The sequence below is a fragment of the Heloderma suspectum genome, chromosome 3 (genome assembly GCF_057233095.1).
Source record: "Heloderma suspectum isolate Gila_16-S chromosome 3, 16-S_ref, whole genome shotgun sequence".
NCBI lineage: Eukaryota > Metazoa > Chordata > Lepidosauria > Squamata > Helodermatidae > Heloderma > Heloderma suspectum.
Genome location: NC_139460.1, coordinates 178,681,235 through 178,703,192, shown reverse-complemented (window position 1 = coordinate 178,703,192; position 21,958 = coordinate 178,681,235). Strand labels below are relative to the sequence as shown.

General features: G+C 42.5%; 1 protein-coding gene across 1 annotated transcript in view; it reads right to left on the bottom strand.

Annotated features, from left to right (window-relative positions):
* The window catches only part of CFAP99 (cilia and flagella associated protein 99), a 123,823-nt gene that overhangs the window by 71,204 nt on the left and 30,661 nt on the right, over nt 1-21,958 (bottom strand). The window contains exons 6-9 of the mRNA XM_084845050.1: nt 14,896-15,064; nt 4,399-4,479; nt 2,282-2,350; nt 204-263 (exon numbers count right to left, since the gene is read on the bottom strand). Of these exons, the coding sequence (XP_084701176.1) occupies nt 204-263; nt 2,282-2,350; nt 4,399-4,479; nt 14,896-15,064 (379 nt within the window). The remainder of the gene's footprint in view (nt 1-203; nt 264-2,281; nt 2,351-4,398; nt 4,480-14,895; nt 15,065-21,958) is intronic.

Sequence of the window (21,958 nt, the reverse complement as noted above, 5' to 3'; positions counted from 1 at the left end):
AAGGCTTTGTGCCAGATGTATTTGCAAGGTATCTCTGGAATACTTTTACATAATTCAATAAGAATTTAATTCTTAATTAGAGAGGTGTGTCCCTTTCAAATGCAACAGCATTCACTTACTTTTATACCAAATTTGAATCTGCACCTCTTGTATCCTGCCAGTTCGAACATCAAGGCTCTAACATAATCAAACATGTTGCTCACCTTTCCTTTGATCTTCTGAGCCTGAAATCTCTCTGCACAGTCCAGAATTTCATTTTTAATCTAAAAATCATACCATTATTGCAGTCTTATTCCACAAATTATTCCATTCAAAAAAGAGAGGACACATCAAAAGCACACAATTAGAATATAATTAAAGAAATAACAGATTTGCTTGATATTAAATAGTAGGGCACATAATAAGAACCTTAAAAGAAATGATGAAAGCTAACTTTAAAAAGGTAAAGGTGTCCCCAACCAGTCGTGTCCGACTCTAGGGTGCGGTGCTCATCCCCGTTTCTAAGCCGAAGAGCCAGCGCTGTCCAAAGACGCTTCCGTGGTCATGTGGCCGGCATGACTGAACACCCAGGTGCACGGAACGCTGTTACCTTTCCCGCCGAGGCGGTACCTATTTATCTACTTGCAATTTCTTGCTTTCGAACTGCTAGGTTGGCAGGAGCTGGGACTGAAGACGGGAGCTCACTCCGTCAGGCAGCACTCGGGTCTTGAACTGCTGACCTTCCAGTCTGCAGTTCAGCGTCTTAACCACTAAGCCACCGCAGCCCCAAGCTAACTTTAGGAAAGCATTAAAAAAGCCAGCATACTGTTCTCTCATAAGGCAGCTTGCAAACTATTAAATATAAAACAAACATTGGAAGCTACTACAGTGTGGTAGCTAACGGGGCAACCTGTGAACCAGGAAATCTCTGGTTCATATTTCGTCTCAGCCAGTATCTTTTCGCTTCAGCTCCCCATCTATAGTATAGGGATAACAACACATGTATTTTATCTATGGAGAGAGCAATCCTATGGCTGCTAAACACTGTCTAGTGGGCCATAAGATATGGTCTATTTCAGGAACCAACCTCGGAGTCCGCACTCCGAGGTCAGTTCCTGGAGAACTGACCTCCCCCCTCATCTGCACTGCCTCCAAGGCAGCACAGAGAAGCCCCGTCCTCCATGCTCAGAAGACAAGCTGGGGAGCATTCTATGGCAGGGGAGAGTGGAGCTGCGCGTATGACACATCCTATGTGTCGTAAGGTAGCTTCCTCTACCGGCCACCCCCGCCGCTGCTAGACAGCTGAAAACAGCTGTCTAGCGAAAAAGAGCAAGGCAGGAGAGGCGCGGAGAGAACAATCCCCCCGTGCCTCTCCTGCCTTGCTTTGGATAGGCGGTCGCCTCCAAGGTCAGAGGCGGTCGCCTATCTACTTATGATTATGCCCTTAATTGCATAATATGCTTACAGCACACAGCAGATCGGGTCCTAGAATTCCAACCTCTGTCATCATCAAGTGAGAGTCTGATTTAAATGTCTAAATACCTAAATGCCTAAGTGTATGTCAACTTCTTTTTCCTGCTTTCATGATCAAAATTAGCCTGGAGTACCAGGTCAACATGAAAGAGCCTTAACTCTGGACTTAAACTGACAGTTTTTTTAAATCAGTGAATTGTGTAAGAAATGAAACATTTGCTTAAATGTCAGATATTACAGTGACATGTTTGCTATCTATTAATTGTGAGCTAAAATATAGTAAGTGGACCTTTAAAGTTCTACAATCAAAATGCTTTGAAAATAGGCATGAAAAAGTCCCAAATGAGAAAAAGTAATTTAGTGCTTATTTTGTAATAAATGACAAACAACAATCACATGTACTTTATTTCAGTGATACTTACAACGACCCAATAAAGTAGGCCAGTATTACTATTCCCATATTACAGATAGAAGTTGGGGTTGAGGCTGAGAGAAAAATGGCTTGCCTAGGCCACTAGGGATTTGTGACGGAAATGAGATGTGAATTAGAGATTTCTTGATTCACAGCTCACATTTCAAGGATGCAATCCTATGCACACTTTCCTGGGAATAAGTCCTATTGAACACAGTGTGGGGTTACTTCGAAGTAACCATGCCTAAGATTGTGCTGCACATCATTATGCTATACCGGCAAATAACAGCTGTTCAAGATTATGACGACAATAAAGAAATGTCAAAAAAAGGATTGCTCCTGAAGTCCTAACTTTAGATGCAGTTTTATTCTTGATTCACACACTACTGTATTGGTTGATTTATTTGTTTTACTTACAAGGCTTTTACGATCAGGCTTTGGGGCTGCACAACTGAATTGGTTAATGTTTGCTTCCAGCAGCAGCTCCTAAAGTTAACAGAATAATTTTAGTGACATGATACATTTCCAAACTGAAATTTAAAATGTTTTTATTGGATGTTGAAAATAAAGACTACTATTCAAGTACAAAACTGCATAAATACTATGTATAAGTGGAACCTGCAACAAAACGTTGCAGCATGGAGTGCTCCTCTTTTCCAAATACTCCATTTCATTTCCCTACACCAGTTTTCCTTCCTTCCTTTTACACAAATTAGAGTCATGGGCAGCTGAAAATTTGATTTTAGCTGAAGAACAGGCCGGGTTTGCAAAGGGGAAATCTACAACAGACCAGTGTTTTGTTCTCCATCACCTAATACAGAAATATTCTCAGCATGATAGAAAAGAGTTATTTGTTACTTTTGTGGATTTTAGTTCAGCCTTTGACCTTGTACATAGAGAAATCTATCTGCCACAAACATTGATAGAAGGCTGTTTCTTTTAATCCAAATGCTTCACTCTGACACTACTCTTAGAGTTAGGCTGGGGGCGAATGGATTGTTATCAGAAAGCATCCCAACTGATAAAAGAGTGCATCAGGGATGTTTACTGGCCCCTTTTCTTTTTAATTTTTATATTAATAGCATTGTACAAGAACTGAGTGATTTGGAATGCTTCCCAGCTTCTATTCAGGATGTTAAACTCTCAGTCCTCCTATATGCGAATGATATCGCAATGATTTCCACTACATTAATTGGTATGTGAAGGCTCTTGAGAAAGTTGAGTACATTTTGCACAAGAGAGCATTTGTCTATTACCTATGCTAAGACTAAAATTGTAGTATTTGGGAAGAAAAGGAAAACACATATGTGGAAGTTGGACAATGAATCCATTGAACAAATGAACAACTTTAGATATTTGGGCCTTAATTTCAATGCCTGACTTTTGTGGAGACAACATCTAGATGTAATTAAGCTGAAATCATCCCAGTCTACTCAATCTCTCGTTCAGTTCTCTCGATCACAAGGGGGAAGTTTGGTTGCCCCTGCAGTTGAGATATTTCAGAAGAAGGTAGTTTCACAACTGACGTATGGGGCTGAGGTATGGGGATACACGAATGCCACTATTTTTGAGGTGGTTCAGAACTCTTTTATGAGATCTCTCTTAACTGTCCCCCGGAGTACACCTGGGGCCCTTCTAAGGGCAGAAGTAGGATTGATTTCAGTTAAAACATCTATTTACGCTGCTCTCGCTTTGTATTGGCTCGTTGACCCATATGAGCGATTCCCGCCTTCCAAAAAAATGCTTTCAAGAGCGACTTCAGACCCCATCCCAAAAGTCTTGGGTAAACCTGACCAAACTTATGTTGCAAGCTTATGGAACTGATACGGAGTCCTTTCCTTCTTTCCCTTCTGAGAGAGTAAAGCAGAGGCTTAAAGAAAAAATGTATCTTTATTCTGAGTGGATGGATTTGGTTACAATCTCACAAATGCCTTATTCTTGCTGGTACCCATTATATAAGATGTCATTTGGTCTGGAGAGTTACTTTACAACTCTGACTGTGCCTCAGTTAACGGAAATCATTTACAGCATTGCGTCTACAATGCATGCCTTCTGCCTTCTTGGAGGGAAGATTTGACAATACCCCAGTCCATCAGAGACTCTGTATCTGTGGGTCTGGGTGGTTTGAGGATGTCTCTCATTACTTACTAAGATGCCCTCTCTATGGCCATCCTAGGCATAAATTTCTTGCCATTATTTCCCAGAGCCTCCTAAATAGAACACCTTTAGAACAGATATGTATCCTTCTTTCTGGCACTGATGCTTTCACCACTGCCCAGGTAGCAAAATTTGCCTTGGCAGCAAGGAAAATACATGCCAAAGCTCAAACAGCCTACTAGGGATGATTCTGTTGGATGTATGAATTTATGTATATACAAATATGTGACTGTACTGTTTTCTCTCTCTCTCTCTTTTTAATGTACATTGTGGTGGCCTATGGCTTTAACCAATAAAGTATCATATCGACTTTCCTTCCCAACGCCCCAACAGTCAGTCAAACTAAATGGATAATAAAAAGATACTACCGAACTTGCCTCTGCTTTTCGACGATTCTTCAATTTGATTCCTTCTAGGTGCTGCTTCAGTCTAGAAGGTTTGTAAGTGTTTTCAGGAACCTAAACACACAGAAACGCACAATAATTTAAAGTTAGTTAGTATTAGATAAAAAGGGATTTGAATAAAAGAACGTGAAGATCCTACATTTCAACAGTTTGACAAGAACATAAGAAAAGCCCTGCTCAATCAGCCCATGAAACTCTCGTTGTCTTTTTGGTCAGGTAGGAGTGGTCCAACCTCTTTGAGCACCTCCATACCAGTATGGTGAGATTTCCATTTCCAACTTAGGGACCATCTTCTGTCTCCCACAGAAACAGGATGGCCCACAAGTTGGATATGGCCCATGAAGACTTTCAAACTAGTCTGCCAACCTCTCCCTTTCCTCAATTGTAAGGTTTTTTTTATTGTGATCCAAGTTACCTGAGACTTAAAATGGGACCAATGCAGCACCCACCTCTCCATGTTCCCAGCTGCTCCACCCTCACCATCCTGATCAGTACTAGGAAGCATTTGCCAATCACTGGATGCACTCAGCAGTAATCACCAGAGGTCATCAATCTTTGAAAATGCTCAATAACCACCAATGTTAATCTTTGGAAATGGCACGGAGGAAGTGATGGTGATTGGGCTGGCGAAGCAGAGTGCTCTGTCCCTGCGTTGCCAGTCCAATCAGCTTTTGCACTGGCTGGCCACTTCTTTCATGGCCAGTGCAGAAACCAGTCCCATATAGCCAATAAGTAAGGGAGGAGGAGATGTATGGCCAGGGCAGCCAAAGGGTGGATGTCAGTGCCAGTCAGTGCAGAGGCTGTTTAACCTCTTGACTTTGCTAAAGAAGGTAAGCAGTCCTGCTGGGACCCAGGCAGCACTAACCCTAAATTAATGTCTGCATGTGTGAGAATGGGTGCAGAAGATGAGATGCACCTCACCAGGACTGAGAAGAATGGTTTTGGCAGGAGCCTCGCAAACTTGATCAAGAGGGCTTTCTTTATATTAATTCCTGGAGGTGGTGTGTGTGTGACATAAGCCCAGAGCTAACTACTGAGCCATGCATTACAGAGAAGAACACAAAAGACAAAGGAGTAGACAAGACAGTTTACTGGAAGTGGAATCCAGTAAATTGCAGGGAATCACAGCAGGGAAACTGGGAAGGTGCAACATCCATGGCCTCCACTGTCTATATAGTAACGCATGGAGCATGGGAAACAGACAGGATGAATACAATACAATACAATACATCCTCATACAAGATGGTAAGTACAATCTGATAGCTATCACTGAGACTTGGTGGGATGACACTCATGATTGGAATATAGCCACTGAAGGATATACTTTGTTCAAAAGAAATAGACCAAACAGGAAGGGAGGGGGTGTAGTGTTGTATGTAAGCAATGTATACAGCTGGGTGGAAACGCATGAATTTGGGAATGGAAGCCCTGTTGAAAGCTTCTGGGTAAAGACAGAGGGAGGGAGAAACAAGAGTAATATTGTTGTGACAGTTTAGTATAGATCACCCAGCCAGCTGGAAGACATAGATGGTGCTTTCATGGAACAGATGGCAAAACTTTCACAGAGGCAAGTAATAACAGTAATGTTGACACCGTGCCTTTTGCCTGATCCTTTCTTTGTGCTGACTGCCTTAGAACTCTTAGACCCTTGACCCTGCAACTGCTAGGCTCAGACTCTGACAGGTTGTTCCCAGCCCCAACATAATGGAGGCAGTAGTGCAGGAGAACCTTGCCTTAAGAAACCAGGTAAACCAACTCGCCACCAATTGAATAAGTCAAGGAAGCAGTCCAGAATCAAGGCAAGGGAAGCTGGATTCAGGAAGGTCTGGTTGACGATGCTTCTGGGGGCTAGGTGGATCAGCTTCTGCCTAAGTGGTCGAACTCCCCTCCTCTGGGGATGGACCCGTGGTCATCTCCCATAAGGGCCCAGGCTCCCTCAGGTCTCCTGATATGGGTGGTTCCATGCTCTGATCTGTCTCTGGGAGCTCTAGCTCCTTGCTGGAGGAGGATTCCTCCAGTGGGGGCATGACATAAACATTTATGATCGGTAAAATTTCTAGCACTGATTTCAGAGAATTAGTTATAGCCAATACATCATCTCCATATGCTATTTTATAATCCTGTGATCTATTCTAATGCCAGAAATCTTTCTATTCAATCAAATCTTTATAGCAAAGAGCTCAATAAAAATCGCAAATGACAATGCTGAGAGAGCCTCCTTGCCTTGTTCTTCTTCCAAAATGGATTAAATCTGATCTTACTCCATTGATCACCAGAGCTGCCATAGAATTACTATTTGTTGTTGTTTATTCGGTCAGTCGCTTGCGACTCTTCGTGACTTCATGGACCAGCCCACGCCAGAGCTTCCTGTCGGCCGTCGCCACCCCCAGCTCCCCCAAGGTCGAGTCTGTCACCTCCAGAATATCATCCATCCATCTTGCTCTTGGTCGGCCCCTCTTCCTTTTGCCTTCCACTTTCCCTAGCATCAGCATCTTCTCCAGGGTATCCTGTCTTCTCATTATGTGGCCAGAGTATTTCAGTTTTGCCTTTAATATCCTTCCCTCAAGTGAGCAGTCTGGCTTTATTTCCTGGAGTATGGACTGCAGTCCAGGGCACTCTCAGAATTTTCCTCCAGCACCACACTTCAAAAGCATCTACCTTCCTTCACTCAGCCTTCCTTATGGTCCAGCTCTCGCAGCCATAGGTTACTACGGGGAATACCATTGCTTGAACTATGCGGACCTTTGTTGTCAGTGTGATGTCTCTGCTCTTAACTATTTTATCAAGATTTGTCATTGCTGTCCTCCCAAGAAGTAAACGTCTTCTGATTTCCTGGCTGCAGTCAGCATCTGCAGTAATCTTTGCGCCTAGAAGACAAAGTCTGTCACTGCCTCCACGTTTTCTCCCTCTATTTGCCAGTTATCAATCCAGCTGGTTGCCATAATCTTGGTTTTTTTGAGGTTTAACTGCAACCCAGCTTTTGCACTTTCTTCTTTCACCTTCGTCATGAGGTTCCTCAGCTCCTCCTCGCTTTCAGCCATCAAAGTGGTATCATCTGCATATCTGAGATTGTTAATGTTTCTTCCAGCAATTTTAACTCCAGCCTTGGATTCATCAAGCCCAGCATGTCGCATGATGTGTTCTGCGTACAGGTTGAATAGGTAGGGTGAGAGTATACAACCCTGCCGTACTCCTTTCCCGATCTTAAACCAGTCCGTTGTTCCATGGTCTGTTCTTACCGTTGCTACTTGGTCGTTATACAGATTCCTCAGGAGGCAGACAAGATGACTTGGTATCCCCATACCACCAAGAACTTGCCACAATTTGTTATGATCCACACAGTCAAAGGCTTTAGAATAGTCAATAAAACAGAAATAGATGTTTTTTCTGAAACTCCCTGGCTTTCTCCATTATCCAGCAGATATTGGCAATTTGGTCTCTAGTTCCTCTGCCTTTTCGAAACCCAGCTTGTACATCTGGCCATTCTCGTTCCATGAATTGCTGGAGTCTACCTGGCAAGATCTTGAGCATTACCTTACTGGCATGTGAAATAAGTGCCACTGTTCGATAGTTTGAACATTCTTTGGTGCTTCCCTTTTTTGGTATGGGGATATAAGTTGATTTTTTCCAATCCGTTGGCCATTCTTGTGTTTTCCAAATTTGCTGGCATATGGCATGAATCACCTTGACAGCATCATCTTGCAAGATTTTAAACAGTTCCGCTGGGATACCGTCATCTCCTGCTGCCTTGTTATTAGCAATGCTTCTTAAGGCCCATTCCACCTCACTCTTCAGGATGTCTGGCTCTAGCTCACTGACCACACCCATCAAATCTATCCCCGATATTGTTATCCTTCCTATACAGATCTTCTGTATATTCTTGCCACCTTTTCTTGATCTCTTCTGCTTCTGTTAGGTCCTTGCCATCTTTGTTTTTGATCATACCCATTTTTGCCTGGAATTTACCTCCGATGTTTCTAATTTTCTGGAAGAGGTCTCTTGTCCTTCCTATTCTATTATCTTCTTCCGCTTCCGCGCATTGCTTGTTTAAAAATAATTCCTTATCTCTTCTGGCTAACCTCTGGAATTTTGCATTTAATTGGGCATATCTCCCCCTATCACTGTTGCTTTCCTTCTTTCTTGGGCTGCTTCCAGTGTCTCAGCAGACAGCCATCTTGCCTTCTTCGTTTTCTTTTTCTTTGGGACATGTTTTTTGTTGCCGCGTCCTGAACAATGTTGCGAACTTCTGTCCGTAGTTCTTCCAGGACCCTATCTACAAAATCTAGTCCCTTAAATCTATTCTTCACCTCCACTGCATATTCATGAGGAATATTAGTGAGCTCATATCTAACTGATCTGTGGGTCTTCCCTATTCTCTTTAGTCTGATTCTAAATTGTGCAATAAGAAGTTTGTGATCTGAACTACAATCAGCTCCAGGTCTTGTTTTTACCAACTGCATAGATGTCCGCCACCTTTGGCTACAAAGGATGTAGTCAATCTGATTTCGGTGTCGACCGTCTGGTGAAGTCCATGTATAAAGTCGTCTCTTAGGTTGTTGGAAGAGAGTATTTGTTATGCACAGTGAGTTGTCTTGGCAAAATTCTATCAGCCTACGTCCTGCTTCATTTTGTTCTCCCAGACCATGCTTGCCTGTAATTCCAGGTGTCATTTGACTACCCACCCTAGCATTCCAGTCTCCTGTAATGAAAATAACGTCTTTTTTTGGCGTACTATCCAGTAGGTACTGCAGATCCTCATAGAACTGATCTTCTTCTGCTTCTTCAGCATCTGTGGTTGGGGCGTATATTTGGATCACTGTGATGTTAAATGGCTTACCCTGAATTCGAATTGAGATCATTCTGTCATTTTTTGGATTGTATCCAAGCACTGCTTTAGCCACTTTATTATTAATTATGAAGGCTACTCCATTTCATCTGTGGTCCTCTTGTTCACAGTAGTAGATCTGGCGGTCATTTGATGTGAAGTGGCCCATTCCAGTCCATTTCAGTTCACTGACACCCAAAATGTCTATATTTAATCTTGAGAGCTCCCCAATAACCACATCCAATTTGCCCTGGCTCATAGATCTTACATTCCAGGTTCCTATGGTGTGTTGATCTTTAGAACATCGGATTTGTCATTCACCACCAGCACCATCGGGTGCTAGCCGTCCTTTCGGCTTTGAGCTAGCTGCGTCATCACATCTGGGACTAGTTGAACTTATCCTCTGTTCCTCCCCAGTAGCATTTTGACCATCTTCTGACCTGGGAGTCCCATCTTCTGATGGTATACCGACATATCTCTGGTTGTACTGATCCACTGAGTTTTCACGGCAAGAATACTGGGGTGGGTTGCCGTTTCCTTCCCCAGGGATCGTATTTAGTCTGACCTCTCTGCCATGACCTTCCCGTCTTGGGTGTCCCTTCACGGTTTAGCTCATGACGTCACTGAGGTGCTCAAGCTCCAGCACCACAACAAGGTAACAATCTCCTTTTCTGGAGAGAATTACTATACAGAGACTTAATGTTTCCAGACAAGGTTTTCGCCATACTAAATTTCTGCAGTCTTATTATGTAAAAAATCAGTGTTCCGCTTGATCAAAAGCCTTTTTTAGCATCAAGAAACATAATGCTTGCTCCTGATTGTTATTCATTAATTAAATTTATTACTCCTCTTGTATTATCAACTGAAGTCTGATCACTAATAAAACCCTGTTTGGTGATGACTGATTTATTTAGGAATTATTTTATTCAGTCATTTTGCATAATGATTAATAAAACCGTTCTAATCTTGATTCAACAATGAAATAGGTCTGTATGATGAAGTGAAAGCAGTCTTTATCTTTCTTTTTGTAAAATAAATTACTGCTTTTCTATGGTGACCTTTCCCTGTATCCTGGCCTCTTTTCTCACTTTCACTTTGACTTCAGGCTCCGCAGACCAGAATGCTCAGAGTGACCTTGAGATGGAAAACAAAATCAGGGAGGTCTTCAAACGAAGAAGTGCTGTTATAATGGGTGACTTCAATTACCCTCATGTTCACTGGATAAATGCATATTCCAGTCATGACAAAAGAGGTTAAATTTCTTGATACCCTGAACAACTGTGCCCTAGAAGAGTTGGTCATGGAACTGACCAGACGGGAGACAACCTTGGATTTAATCCTAAGTGGTGTTGCCCAGGACCTCGTACGAGATGTAAATGTTGTTGAACCAAGTGGAAGCAGAGACCACAGTGCTATCAGATTTAATATATATTTAAGTGGAACATTGCCAAGCAGTCCAAAACAGTCACATTTGACTTCAAAAGAGGAAACATCTCTAAAATGAAGGGACTGGTGAAAAGGAAGTTGAAAGGGGGAGTCAAGAGGGTTATTCCTTCAAAATGCTTGGAGATTACTCAAAACCACAATAATAGAAGCTCAGCTAAAATGTATACCACAGGTTAGGAAAGGTAGCACTAAGTCCAAGAAGTCAATGGCATGGTCAATGAGCAGCATCATGGAAGCTATTGGAGGCTTCCTTCAGAAAATGGAAGCCTTGCCCAAGTGAGGAAAACAAAAGGAAGCACAAGCTTGCATAAAGGCGATCCAAGCAGACAATAAGAGATGCCAAAAAGCATTTTGAAGAGCATATTGCTAACAATATCAAGGCTAAATATATCTTTAAATATATCAGATGCAGAAAACCAGGTAGGGAGGCAGATGGACCACTGGATGACAATGGAGTTAAAGGAGTAATAAAGGAGGACAAGGAGATTGTGGAGAACCTGAATGAATTCTTTGTATCAGTCTTCACTGCAGAAGTTATAGGACAGATATCTGTGCCTGAACTGATGTTTTCAGGAATAGAGTCTGAGGAACTGAGGCAAATAGTGGTGACAAAAGATGAAATTCTCTGACTTACTGATAAACTTGAAAGCAAAAAAATCGCCAGGTCCATCCTAGAGTTCTCAAAGAACTCAAATATGACATTGCTGATCTTCTAACAAAAATATGCAACATGTCCCTAAGATCAGCCTCTGTATCAGAGGACTGAAAGATAGCCAGTGTAACAATTTTTAAAAAGGGATCCGGGGGGATCCGAGAAATTACAGGCTGGTTAGCTTAATGTCTGTTCCGGGTAAATTAGTTGAAAGCATTATTAAAGATAAAATTAGCAAACATATAGAAGGACAAGCCCTGCTGAAAAAGAATCAACATGGCTTCCGCAAAGGTAAGTCCTGTCTCACTAACCTTTTAGAGCTCTTTGAGAGTGTCAATAAACACGTAGACAAAGGTGATCAGTAGACATCGTTTACTTGGAATTCCAAAAGGTTTTTGACAAAGTCCCTCACCAAAGACTCCTGAACAAACCCAGCAGACATGGAATAAGAGGACAGGCCCTCTTATGGATCAGTAACTGGTTAAAGAACAGAAAGCAGACAGTAGGAATAAATGGTAAATTCTCCCAATGGAGGGAAGTAAATAGCGGGGTCCCACAGGGATCTGTATTGTGACCAATGCTTTTCATCTTGTTCATAAATAATGTGGAATCAGGAGTGAGCAGTGAAGTAGCCAAGTTTGCCAATGACATCAAATTATTTAGGGCGGTGAAAACAAAAAGCAATTGTGAGGAGCTCCAAAAGGATCTCTCCAAACTGGGAGAAGGGGCATCCAAACAGCAAATGCTGTTCAACGTAAGCAAATGTAAAGTGATGCATGTTGGGGCAAAAAATCCCAACTTCAAGTATAACCTGATGGGATCTGAGCTACCAGTGACCGACCAAGAAAGAGATCTTGGTGTTGTAGTGGATAGCTCCATGAAAACGTCAACCTGATGTGAGGCTGGTGTAAAAAAAGGTAAACTCCCCGTTAGGCATAATTAGAAAAGGAATTGAGAATAAAACTGCCAATATCATACTGCCCTTATACAAATCTATGGTGCGACCACACTTGGAATACTGTGCACAGTTCTGGTCACCACATCTAAAAAAGGATACTGTAGAGCTGGAAAAAGTGCAGCATTTAGGGGTTAGGGATGGAGCATCAATGGGCTGGAGCATCTCCTCTATGAGGAAAGGTTACAACGGCTGGGATTGTTTAGCTTGGAAAAAAGAAGGGTAAGGAGAGACATGACAGAGGTGTACAAAATTATGCATGGTGTGGAGAATGTGGAGAGGGAGACTTTTTTCTCCCTTTCACATAATATTAGAACTCGAAGTCATCCCATGAAGCTGATTGGTGGGAGATTCAGGACAGATAAAAGGAAGTACTTCTTCACACAGCGGAGTTAAACTATAGAATTTACTACCACAAAATGTAGAGATGGCCACTGACTTGGATGGCTTTAAAAGGGGTTAGAAAAATTCCTGGAGGAGAAATCTATCAATGGCTACTAGTCTTGATGGCTATGTGCAATCTCCAGTACCAGAGGCAGTGAGCCTAGGTACACCAGTTGCTGGGGAACATGGGCGAGAGGGTTCTGTTGCACTCATGTCCTCCTTGTGGTTTACTGGTCAACAGCTGGTCAGCCACTGTTTGAATAGAATGCTGGACTAGATAGACCCTTGGTCTGATCCAGCATGGCTCTTCTTATGTTCTTAAGGTGGATGCTTTCCCTTTCTCCCTACTACAAGGAGGTAGTGGTGGAATCTTGGGCATGCCCTCCCTGGCCTGGGGGCATAGTACATGTTGTGTCCTCCTCCATGAGGCTATTTTCACATTCATGTAGTTGGTGGGAAGTAATCTTCTCCGCTGTGGTGAGGAGGATGACGAAAGGTAGAGTAGATCAGCAATGCAGCAATGTTGCCACTGCAGCTTAAAAGGGATTGGAGAGGCACCTGCATGGTGGCAGCCCAAATGTAATTCCAAAGCAACCCACCAGTGAAGGAAAAGCTCTAGATTGGGGTGGGTTTCCCTTTCCCCAAAAGATGCAGAGTTGGCTGGGTGAGCATCCACAGAGCTAATTAGCCTGAGGGGTCTCTCTGGCTCTGCCGCCTCCTCCCCAATCCCCATCACAGGGTTCTCACATAAGGGAGCCATGCTGGAGTCTGCCTGCCACTACAAAGGCAGGAAATTGCTTGACGATTGAGGGAGCGATAAAGGCAGGAAGTAATTTGGGGAGCTGCCTCTCCTCATCCGGATCAAGATTTGGGGGCTGAGCATGGGAGGATGCTACACCCATGTCTGCTGTCTTTCTCCTCTGGAGGAAAAATCCCCTGTTCAGAAGCAGTACATGTCTGACTAACAGATGCTGGGGTCAAAGAAGCAGAATTACCATCTTCATCATGTCGTATTTGTAACTGCCCAGCTCACTGGCCCCTGAGGGAAACACAATGTTGGGCCATAATCCAATTCAGCAAAGCATTTATTATGTTCTTAGCTATGGACTGCTTCTCATGGACTCTTTAGCTATGGACCTCTCCCTATCCAGCCTACCTAGCCATGGTTCCTGCTTAACCCCATATCAGCTGATAACAGTATGGAATCCCAAAGCCAGCAAAATTCCTGACACAAACCTCAGAACAATCTACATCTTCTTTTATTTTAATGTAATAAAAACCAACAGCCATTTTAGAGCTTATTTACACTATGTTATAAAACAGTTCTCTGAAAATTAAATTAAGGACTTAATTCAAGACATTCATCAACCTCTGAATCCAATAGCTGCTTTTTTTGCTGAAATACTAACTCAACCAACTTCTCTGGAAATTGTTACAATGGAAGGCACCAGATTTAGCTGTATGGTGGATAATACTTCATTCATCTGATGAAGTAGACTATAGTCCACAAAAGCTTATGCTGTAATAAATGTGTTAGTCTATAAGATGCCACAAGAATCTTTGTTGTTTTTCTTACATATGGACTCTTCTCTTTACATAATAGTGTGTGTGTGTTACAAAAGATGAACAGGATTACAAAAATAACTGGGTTTGTTACAGGCTTAGGGAGCAATCCTAAAACAGTGTCTGGGAGGCATAGGACATTTCGGTTTCCTGGCTCTGAGATCAGAAACAGGGCTTCGCCCTTGGGCCAGGAAACCATGCTCCATGCCCCCTTTCCCACCCCCTCAGAGCCAGCACAGAGAGAACCGTGCCAGCTACCTCTTCGTGCCCAGAAAATGGAGCAGAGAGACAGGGAAAAGGGGGTGTTCCCGTGGGTGGGGAGGAGACTGGGGCGGCAGCCATATGACATATCCTATGGCCACCCCAACCTCCTTCCCTCCCGCTCCCCAAAGCGTTGGCTAGACAGGCGAAAACACCCATCTAACTTAAATGCAGAGCGGGAGGCACAATGCACTTCCCATTCTGTAATGAATACTCGTAAGCCTCCAAGTTCGGAGCTCTTGTACTCTTAATCTTCAATAACAAATATGAAATGCTTCCTTCAACAACTGTTATTTCCTTCTTAGGACTCCTTAAATTATTTTTGATTCGCTTACTTTCAAAAATCAAACTTTTTTTTGTAAAAACCAAACAAATAGAACTCACAGGTTTTGTTTTCTCTTGTTGCAGGATTAGCTCAGGAATCAGTATTGCTCGTGGATTAGGGACTGTCAAGTGAAACTCCTTTGGTTCAGTTATCTTTGAAGTTCTAGTAGTGTCTTTATCTAGCTTATCATCAAGTAGCTCAATCAGTTGTTGCACTTTTGGCTGCCACCTTCAAACAAAAATATATAATCTTATTTTAATTTTGGGTTCTATCCAACATTGCACAGGTGGACTCCTACTTGAGCAATGGACTTCCTGTTCTCCCCCATGTACCCCCGCACCCTTCAGAGCAGACTTTAGCCACCGTTTTGGGGACACATGGGGGCTGCAAGGGGAGGGGGGATTCTGTTCCACCAACAGTACCCATTCTGTCACTGGACAGACGCCACTAGATTTCACCCTCCACATGATTTCCTAATAGGCCATGCAGGGAAGGGATCACAGCTCAATAGTAAACCATATGCTTTGTATGCAGAAGTTTTCAGTTTCAATCAATCCCTGGTATCTCCAGTAAAAAGGTCAGGGAGCAGGTGATGTGAAACACCAGCTTGAAAACCTTGACAGCTGCTGCCAGTTAAGAGTGGACAGTACTGGGCTAGATGAACAAATAGTCTGACTTGGAATAAGGCAGCTTCCTATGTCCCTATTAACTTTTGCTGATAATGGTACAAACCGTATACAGGTTTTGTCTACTTCCACTGATGCCTTTTAAAATTGTACTTATACCCACTTTTAGTCTGAGTTGGGCTGCTAAAGCAATGTGTAACATAAAAATAATATATGCACAATTTAGCTAAAGTATTTTAAGTTCCATTGATTTCAGTGGGAGAGATAAATCAGCTGAAGCCAAAAGGAGAGCACAGCAAAAGGAGCTAAATCCCAGAAGGATAACCCTTTACAAATTTACAATTGGGAGCTAAATCCCAATTGAAAGAATCTAGCAGGAACTTAGAGTTCTTGTAGTTCTGCGCTTACAGAGATTCCTGAGTGGTTGAAGAGAACCTCAACCACATACTTAAATGAAGCCCAAGTTTGGAAAGGGGAAATAAAAGCAATACATAGCTTTATATTGACAAGGGCCTTTGTGCAGAGCTAGCTAGTGGAAGAGTCTGCTTATAAACAAAAAAGTGCAGGGTAGGTTCAGTTTCAGTCTCATAAACTACAGTTCGGAAATAGACTCAGCTCAAGTTTTAGAGTACCACTTTTCATTTAGTTTTAAAAAACAGAAAATTTCTACTCCCAGGAGGCCCAACTGACCTAGATTTCCACTCACTGGAAGCCAATGCAGACCACTAGTTGAGTCATACCCTCCCTTACTTTTTAAACGAGGCCCTTGAATTTTATTGCCCGCAGCAGCAGTTGGGGCAAGCTAGCTAGAGCTATATTAGGAGGCAGGCTTGTGAGGGAGGCCAGCTCTCCGAGTGCAAGGAGCCTTAGTGATGAAGCATCAGCACACAAGCGAGTTAAGCACATGTGCAAGTTAAGCAACGGGGTGCAGCAGCCAGGGCAGTTGACTCTTCCCCACCTTCTCCTAGATAGTAACTATAAGGAACTATAAAGAAATAACTAGAGAGATAGTTACAAATAAATTCCTCACCTTCTCCTAGTAACTGTCATGGATCCAATCCTTCAAGCACACGCTCTGGCATTCTGACATCAGTGAGATTTTTTTATTGTAGCAAATCTCATGGTAAAACCTTAATGTTACACTCTTCAGAAATCATATAGCTGATGGTAATTAGAGGCTCTATGTAATTCCACAACAACCAAAAGCTAGTAACTATAGCTGTGTCATAGATTCATACAACTTGGTTTCCCCATTGCAATCTCTATGGCTCAGAACAGAGGCTCAAAAAATTCCTGGTGTAATCCATCCCGGGCAATCCAAGACAAGGGTTCTAGAAAAAGACCTAAACAAATCCACACAGAGTTCAGCCTTGAAATCTTCATTGGAACCTCAGTGCTACGTGGGTCAAGTCCTATCAAATCCAAGAGTCAAGACAGGTTCAAGGGTAAATCCAGAGTAATCCCACACAGAGAGAGATTTTGACAATCATAGCTTTCACTTTGGCATCTCCATGCTACATGGGTCCAAATCCATAGCAAATAAGAATTCAAGGTCTATGAAAAGTATAGCAGTACTTTTCATGCCAGGTTCTTAACAATACAAAGTTCAAAGAGACAGGAGTCCAAATTGGATGGAGAGTCCAAGTAAAGAGTGCCTGAAGAGGCTCAAATGGGAGTAAAGAGAGAAGACTTTGAAGATGAGAATGTTCCTAGCAAAGACTCCCAGACTGGGCAACTGCTTAAAAGTGAAGGTGTGGCTGCAATAGCCCTTCTCCTCAATAACTAACTGACAAGGGACTTTAGCCCATCAACAAGGCCCTTGCCCAAACAGTGTGTCTTCAGGGGTGATGCTTCAACCTGTGTGACACCTCCAACCCCACCTCCACCTCTTTTGTTAGGTTCTCACAGATTTTATAGTATTTTTTCTGATTATAGATGCCAGAGTTTGGGGTTCTGTAATGTTCCATCTTGCACTCCATGTTATTCAAAAAGCAGGGAGACTCAGAAATGAGAAAGAATGCAAAATACAAAACTTGTTCACGAAGTGCCAGCTATTAAGATTTATTACAGCTCAACATGTTTTGGAATGGCTGAAGCTGCTTGTGTAAATACTAGCCATGGTGCTTCATACCTCACAGTGCCAGATAGACAACTAGAATATGTATAAGCAGCTTCAGCCATTTCATAGAATTTGAAGCTTAAGATCACTCCTGAAGAAGGAACCCAACAGTCCAAAACATGTTGAGCTGTAATAAATCTTAGTAGTTCGTACTTTTGAGAGCAAGTTTCTCCTTTTGCATTCTACTCCATGTTATAATACATCTATGTAAAACCAATGGGGAAGGTTCTCCCAAGTTTTGTGCCATCAGTATACTGGTGACACTCATCTCTCTCTTTTCTATCAGATTCTAGGGAAGCCATGGAAATCTTGAAAGTGTCGGAGATCAGTGAAATGCTGGATGTGAGAAAACAAATTGAAGTTTAATCCCCTCACGATAGAGATGGTAGGAGAGAAGCCTGATGTAAAAGGAATTCAACTTGTTCTCCTTCTGAGAGAGAAGGTGCACAGTTTGTTGGTGCTCCTGGGCTCAGTTTTGCTTCTGGATAGACACACAGTAGCAGTTGCTTTTGCCCAGCTTTGGGGAAATATGGAGTTATATTAATTTAAAGTGTCTGTATTTTTAATTAAATATATGCCTGTAGTTTATACGGTTTATTCCTATGCACATTTACCTGAGAGTATGCCCATTTGACCACAGTGGGACTTACTCTTGACTAATCAGGCATAGATTTAAACCGTTGCCTAAATTTTGAAGTTTTTGTTTGTGCTTGTTTGAGGTTACTAATGATCCCTCATATTTCCAGCTTACTATGAATGTTATGTTCTTTGTGTGATTATTAGGTGTTTGCACATGTGGTGTTTTCTGGTTTTATTGTATGAAACATGGCTCATTCATTTTATGTGTGTTCTATAAGAAAAAAGTCATTTTTACTGATGCCCATTGTATTTTTGTATAGATTTATGTATCTTTGTATAAAGTCCCTTGATGAAAAGTTTAGTTTCTAAAACATTAACATATGCATGTCTACTCAGGAGTAAGCACTATTCAGTTCAATGGGGCTTACTCCCAGGGTGTATAGGATTGCATTTGAAGTACACTAGTCCATGTTTACTGGAGAGCAAGTCCCTGTGAACCCAAGGGAGGCTTACTTCTGAGTAGACATGCATGGGATTGTGCTGTTGGGCTGCAATCTTATACTCGCTTAACTGGGAGTAAGCCCAATTGAACTCATTTGGGCTTAATTTTGCACTATAAATATTGAGATTTATATTACATGACTCTATTACCTGAAACAATAATAGTCTTCTGCACTTGCTGAATTTTGTTCATTTGTTTCTAATATGTGTTGCTGTTCTTTTGGGGTGCTAGACATAATGTCTTCAAAGAATTAGATATGGATTCAACAAGAAGAGAAACAAATAGCACCACACAGGTCCTGAAGCCTCCATCTATTTGTTGCAGCTTCTGGTTCTGACAGGTGTCTCTCCAGCTATGTAATTTCCCTGTGGCCACGCTTTTAGCAAGGAAAGAGCCACTGTTGCTCATTCATTCTCCCAAGAGAAAGAAGGAAATGCCTAAACTGGAAGCAACCAAGAACACACCGATGCATCGATATGTGTGGAACCTCAACTAAAAGCTATTGTGTGAACCAGATGATAATTTTGGAATTAACTGACATTAAACAATAGCAAGTCTCCAGGGCCACATGGAATTGACAAGACTGTTCTTGAAAAGCTCAAATGTGAAACTGCTGAACTACTAAAGATACGTAATACGGTCAGGGCCAGAAATATCGGAACAAGGATAACTGTTTTGGCAGTTGGCCTCTGTACACCACCACATTGAAGTTGAAAGGAAACACACCCAGATGGGAGCGAAGTCAGGACTTCCAGCTGTAATTCAAGGGGTTGGACAAAAGTGGGGCACTAACCATTCAGGAAGGACAGCCAGTGATATACACAAACCCACATCGTTGGTGGCTCATAAGTAATGGAACAAACCAACATCATTTCAAACTGAAGGATTGCCTTTAATACCTGGATGAAAATCCTTTGCAGTCAAGGACTGCCTGAAGTCTGGAACCCATGGACATGGCCAAATGCTGAGTTTCCTCCCTCAAGATGCTTTGCCAGGCCTTTACTGCAGCTGCCTTCAGCTGCTGCTTGTTTGTTTGTGGGTCTTTCTGCCTTCAGTCTTGTCTTCAGTAAGTGAAAAGCATGCTCTATTGGGTTGAGATCAGGTGACTGACTTGACCATTGAAGAACATCCCACTCCTTTGCCTTCAGAAACTCTTGGGTAGCTTTTGCTGGATGTTTTGCAACATTATCCATCTGCAATATGAAGCAGCGTCCTATCAGTTTGGCAGCATTCGGCTGAATCTGAGCAGAAAGTATAGCCCTATACACTTCAGAATTCATCCTGCTTCTTTTATCAGCAGTCATCAATGAACACCAGTGACACAGTTCCATTGATAGCATTACATGCCCATGCCATAACACTGCCTCCACCATGTTTGACGGATGATGTGGTATGCTTTGCATCATGAGCTGTTCCTTTCCTTCTCCATACTTTTCTCTTCCCATCATTCTGGTACAAGTTAACCTTGGTTTCATCAGTCCAAAGAATCTTATTCCAGAACTGGGCAGGCCTTTTTAGGTGTTTGCTGGCAAAGGCTAATCTGGCTTTTCGGTTCTTGAGCGTTACCAGTGGTTTGCACCTTTTTGTGAAGCCTCTGTATTTATGTTCATATAGCCGTCTCTTGACTGTAAATGTTGACAATTACATGCCTACCTCCACAAGAGTGTTCTTGGCCTGGCTAGATGTTGTGAAAGGGTTCCTCTTCACCGTGAGCAGAATTCTGCAGTCATCCACTTCAGTTGTCTTCCGTGGTCTTCCAGGACTTTTGCTGTTGCTGAGCTTGCCAGTTAAGTCCTTCTTTTTCAGGATGTTCCAAACTGTTGTATGGGCCACTCCCGCTGTTTTTGCTCTCTCTCTGATGGGTTTATTTTGTTTCCTCAGCCTAATGATGGCCTCCTTCACTCGCATGGACACCTCTTTGGGCCTCATGTTGGGAGTTCCAGTGAACAGCTACCAAATGCAAATGTAACACTCCGAGCCACCTCCAGGCCTTTTCTCTGCTTGATTAATCATGGGGTACCCAGGAAACAGGCCACACCTGGCCATGCAGCTGCTTGTCAGCCATTCATTCCATTACTTATGAGCCACCAACGATGGGGGGGGGGGGAGTGTATGCCACTGGCTGTACTTCCTGAATGGTTAGTGCCCCACTTTTGTCCATCCCCTTGAATTACAGCTGAAAGTCCTGACTTGGCTCCCATCTGGGTGTGTTTCCTTTCAACTTCAATGTGGTGGTGTACAGAGGCCAACTGCCAAAACAGTTATCCTTGTTCCAATATTTCTGGCCCTGACTGTATATCTTTAATAACAGCCTTTTTACCAAAAGAAGGATAATGTTATATAATTAAGCTAAAATACATTGCCAGATAATGGGCCAGTTCACATGGCAGAAGCCAGAATTGCTGAGAATTCTGCTTATCATGAACAAGTAAGCATGCTGGTGCATACTGCTTGATTCCTCCTGTTTGCCTTCTCCTGCCAGCAGGAACAGCTAAACAAACCAGGCAACCTCTGCCCATGCTTTGTTTAGCGTTGCCTCTGAACCACGATCTATGGCTTTTTCTAAGAAGCTAGAATGTACCAGTTCTTGAACAGCTAGAACTGGATTTCAGGATAACGTTGAGGATGAAAGAGTTGAAAGAAAATGCTCCTTCCAACTCCCTGTTCCAGCAACTGCTTCTGTTTCCAATCACATCCCCACTGGCTCTGTTCAGGAATGGGTAAAAACTGGAGGGAAGGGAAGTGGCAGAAGAGAATGCCTTTTCTCATACCTGAAAAAATACTTTCTCCTGTATGAACCTGCTGGGATATTAAGACTTGTGAGCGGAGGCCCCTTCTCTTAATCATGCTACCACAGGAGGCGGATTTGGTGGAGATGCAAGAGAGGGCCTTCTCAGTGGCTGCTCCCACCTACCACTGGGTTATAATAATTTAAAATCTTGAGTCCTGTAGCACAGCCAAGGTGAATTTTAATAGCACACTCACAGAAATTGACCATTAACATATGAAAACTTACATTCTATTAAAACAAGTCCCAAATATATTAATATATCTATTCCCTTCCTGGGTTTTGCTGTACATACATGGTAGAATTCACATGGCAGAGATCATACTACCAGTCTCAAAAAAAAAAAAATTAAAAATGGTTAACAGATTTTTGGGTGCAAAGATTACTTTACTGCCATTAATTAAATCGATATAAGCTGCAATCCTATGCACGCTTTCCTGGGAGTAAGTCCAACTGGATGCACTAGGACGTACTTCTGAGTAAACTTGTATAGAATTGTACTGACAAT